Source organism: Natator depressus, chromosome 19 (assembly GCF_965152275.1).
Source record: "Natator depressus isolate rNatDep1 chromosome 19, rNatDep2.hap1, whole genome shotgun sequence".
NCBI classification, from domain to species: domain Eukaryota; kingdom Metazoa; phylum Chordata; order Testudines; family Cheloniidae; genus Natator; species Natator depressus.
Window position 1 is genome coordinate 14,943,971 of NC_134252.1, and position 4,209 is coordinate 14,948,179.

The window sequence follows — 4,209 nt, forward strand, 5'->3', positions numbered from 1 at the left end:
AGGGCAGCAATGAATGCTCCTGAAGTCCAGGGTTTTGCAGGGTGCGTAGAGAGCTTTATTCCTCCCCAGGCAGCACATTAAGTGCATGTCAGTTCAGTCAATAGTCGTCTCTCCTGCTCTGATTAGACAGAATGGCAGAGGTTTCAGTCAGCAACTGCACCAAAGTGCTTCATTTTGGTCATCTGCTTTTCCAGAGGCTCTGTACCATGCAGACACCTTCAGTCCAGGCACCTACAACTCATAAGGGCTTTCCCATCAACATTCAGCACAAGCCTGGAAGGAGAAAATTTCTTTTCTATCACTGAGCATTCTGGGAAAAATTGATAAATCACTACACAATTTAGTGTATGAAGTGGCAGGCCAGGAGGGGGGAGTGGGTTACAGAATGAAGCACTGTCAGACCAGCACGGGGGGGGGGGGGGGAATCTGTAACAGCAGGATAGCTTCACAAGGCTTCTGGAAATTGAGCCACTTCTAAAGTGCTCAGCAGCCACAGCTCCTAGCCCGGAGGGAGGAGGGGATGTGGATTCTTCTTTGTTCTCAACAGGAGATGCTGGGTGGTGAATCCTGAAAGTCTAGCCCAGGGAGGGCAAGCAATTACAGAAGAGCCCAACCAACGTGTAAGAACAAGGGACCAGCAACTCATCTCCAGACCCTTCTAGCTTGTCTGCATTAGGGTAATTTGCCCTTTGAGTAATCCACCTTTTAGGAAAAAACCAGTGCAGTGTCTAGTAGCAGGGATTGCAGCTTAATGCTGTTAGAGGGGGTGCAGACCCCCCCACTTTAGATTAAGCTTTAAGGGCTCAGATAGTCCTGGGAATTTAAGCCATGGGCAGCCCTGTCATTGTAATATTGACATGTCTAGACATGACACTGAGGGACCCGCTCCAAAGCCCAGACATCAATATGCATCTCTCCTTGTACACAGCTGTTGGACTAGGGTTGCCAACCCTTCAAGATTAAGTCCTGGAGACTCCAGGACTTAAAGATTAATCTTAATTGAAGATTGTGTCATCTGATGAAACCTTCAAGAATACATCCAACCAAAATTGGCAACCCTAACTCTGGCACATCTGATTAAACAAGCCACCAAGCAAGCTCGTCACTTAAGAGTTTTAGCTTTTATTTGAAAATGCATCTGTACATTCTCACTTCATCGATCAACAATGATGTGCTGCTCTGTGCTCTCAGCAGCAGGGGGCAGTAGCAACTAAAAGTTGACACAATGAGCTTTCCACAGCGCCTGGAAACAAGAGACAGAAGAGGAAACAAAAACCCACTAGCTTTTACATTTAACCTTTTCTGAGCAACATAATTAAGAGTCAAGTCATCCTTTAATCACATGGGGGGGAAGGGAAGGGAGCTGGTTTACAAGGTCCTACATATTGATCACAAAATTATGCTGCTGAAATAACCTTGTGCATGGCTGTTTGGAAGAAACATGTAGCTGTTCCAGTCCTTTTTAAAAAGCCAGCATCTTAAAACTGCAGTAAGCCCTTTCGTCATTCCCAACAGTCTCAAAGCCAAATAACGAAGGGAGCCCTTTCTAATAAATAATGATTAGAAAAAGAATAAATAAGATTAGGCCAAGAATATACAATTACATGGATTTTATTTGGTTTCAGAGGCAGAGAAAGTGGAGCTTGACTGCAGCTTTAAGCCTTACATCTGAATTAGCCTGAACACTTAGTAGTTTTACAGTTGATTGGCTGTACAAGTTAAAAGATCCAAATTCTACAGAGGTTTAGGCACACTTGTATACATCACCCACCCCAGAGACATTTTGTGCAGCTAAGACAATAGGATAGTAATAACCTGATGGAGGGGGAAGTGATCCCTTTTCAAGTCAAAGTAGAAAAGTAAGATTCAAGACCTGTTAAACATCCTAGTATTGTGGGGAAGGAAGGGATGTGATTTTAAGACAAAAAGCCAGCAACAACACAAAACCCAAACCCAAGCCCCTCTTTGCAAGGTGAGATACTGGAGGTTCAGACACACAAGCCATTAGAGGATTTTATCACAAATAAAGTTTGTGAACTTCACTGGCAACGCCAAACCCTAAAACAAGCCCACGAGTGGCAGCAGCACCGCGCTGTCCTTCTACCCCGGCACTTGGAAGCCTCGACATGGAAATTCACGAGCGTCACTTTAAGTAGTCCTTATTTCTGCTGAAGACAAAACTTGTTCATACCACTTAGGATGATCCTACAGCGAGATTTCATCTTCACTCTGTCTGGGTCACCAGAACCATCCTCCCCTCCCATTCCCAAAACAAGAAAAATAACTCCCACACGGAAAAGAGAAAGCAATCAAGTGCAAGCCATCAGCATCCAATGATTGTTTTTTGGGAGGTGGTGGGAAAGAGGGGGAATCAAACCACCAAAAGGGAAAGAATGACCCCCAAGCACCTCAGCAGCTGATGGCACTGGGCTGCTGTTTGCTGACAAAGTCTGAGATGAAGTCAAATTCATTCTGTCCCAAGAAGAGCTCCGGCAGCTCCTGAATCCGGTCCAAACCCAGTTCCTGGACCAGAGACGTCAAGACCTCTTCATCGATGAGATCAGTGTCCATAACATTCAAGGTCAGAGCGGGCGAGGGCATGTGCTGCATGCCAGGGTGCTGGCTGGGCACCACTCTGTACTGCTGCACCCCTGCCGCCATGGGGCCGCTGCTCACGCCCATCAGCGGGTGCCCTTGGTACTGGGTGTTGAGTTTCTGGAGGTGCATGCTGGCCATGAGCTGCTGGGCGCCCATGGGCCCCATGTACGGCTGCGGCTGGCCCGGGCTGCCGAACATCATGGCATTGGGCAGCGGATGGTGGGCCACCTGCCCGCCGACGCTGGGCCTTGGCCGCAGGCTCCCATCCAGGCCGGCCCCTCCGTAGGGCAGCATCTGGCCAGCTGCGGGCAGAGTCCTGAGCCCGTGCGGGGGGGCGCCCTGCAGGCCGCCCAGGCGGTAGCTCTGGAGCCCACTCACGCCGTGGCTCATCGGCAGCATCCTGGGGTCGGCCATGGCGCGGTCCCTGCAAGGCAAGGGGGCGGTGAGGCGCTGCTCGGGGAGGGCCCCGCCCCTTCTCCCGCGGGGCGCCCGGGAGCCCCCCCCGGGCTGCCGGGGAACCCGGACCCGGGCAGAAGGGCCAAGGCCGCGGCTCTGCCGGGGCCCCACCGCGGGCTGGGTCTCGCGGCCGCGGGGAGCCGCGCCGGGGCTGCAAGACCCGCTCCGGGGCGAGCCCGACGCGGCAGGGCGGCCCGGGAGAGGGCGCCGCGGAGCCCCGCCGGGACCGGGGACCCGCGCCGCGCCGCGCCCCCCCCAGGACCGGCTCCCGCCCACCCCGGCGCCCCCCCAGGACCAGGACCAGGACCAGGACCGGGACCGGCCCCGGCGCCCCCCGGCCACGTACCCGAGCCCAGGGGCGCAGACTCCCCGGCCGGCAGCGACACCCGCCCGCCCGCGGCTCCTCGCGATCGCCGTCACCAGCGCACGGCCTGCCGCGGCAGCCTTATATCCGCCGCGGGGGGGGCGTGGCGCGGAGCCCCGCCTCGCGCCTGCCATTGGTGCGCGGCTGCCGCGTCAGGTGGGCCCGCGGCCCCGCCCCTGCCGTGTGTGGGCTCGGGGCGGGGCGGGGCGGGGCTGACGAGCGGAGCGCAGTGGGCGGAGTTCGCCGGGGCCGCGCCCCGCCTGTCCCCGCCCGCGCGGGGGCGTGTCCCGCTGGCGCGGCTGAGGCGCGGCGCGGTAGGGATCGGGCCGCGCTGGCTCCTACCCCGAGTCCACCGGCCTCCGGGAGGGCGCGAGCCGACGTCCCTTGAGCGCGGCCGCCTGGGAGTCGGCAACGGACGGAGCCATTCCCGGGACGCCGGCCGCCTTCCCGCCTTCCCGCGGCCAGCACGCGCCCTGGCGCTCCAGGGCAGCCCGGCCGGAGGCGCGAAGTCATTTAAGTGTCACGGGAATTAGGCTCCTAAATGCCGCTGGGGCTCTGGCCTCACTGCCCGGCTACATGCCGTGCAGTCAGTCTCTGAGGTGCCGCAGGTCCCCAGTTCCTTTTGCCTGGCTACCTAATGTGGATGTTGCGTTTGTCTGCTCTTCTCTTTTGAAGGACCCTAGGAAATGCCCTTAGAAAAACGAAGTCAGAAGGACGTTTACGTTGCACGTTTAGGCTCTGGAAAAGCAGGAAATGGCGAAGTTAAGCGTAACTGCCCCAATTTAACTCTC

At 56.2% G+C, this 4,209-nt stretch overlaps 1 protein-coding gene across 1 annotated transcript; it reads right to left on the minus strand.

Annotated features, from left to right (window-relative positions):
* Window positions 1-1,101: 1,101 nt before the first annotated feature.
* On the minus strand, window positions 1,102-3,552 carry CITED4 (Cbp/p300 interacting transactivator with Glu/Asp rich carboxy-terminal domain 4). Its single transcript, XM_074934129.1, has 2 exons — window positions 3,401-3,552; window positions 1,102-3,022 (listed from the first exon to the last, which is right to left on the minus strand). Exons 1-2 carry the CDS (start codon window positions 3,550-3,552, stop codon window positions 2,410-2,412), a joined length of 765 nt encoding a protein of 254 aa, XP_074790230.1. The 3' UTR covers window positions 1,102-2,409.
* Window positions 3,553-4,209: the final 657 nt, after the last annotated feature.

What these genes read in the sequence shown, in the direction of transcription:
- CITED4 (XM_074934129.1), bottom strand. Translation starts at nt 3,552, where the DNA reads ATGGCAGGCGCGAGGCGGGGCTCCGCGCCACGCCCCCCCCGCGGCGGA. An exon ending in GTCTGCGCCCCTGGGCTCGG is followed by an intron (nt 3,023 to 3,400) that starts GTACGTGGCCGG and finishes CTTGCCTTGCAG; the next exon opens with GGACCGCGCCATGGCCGACC.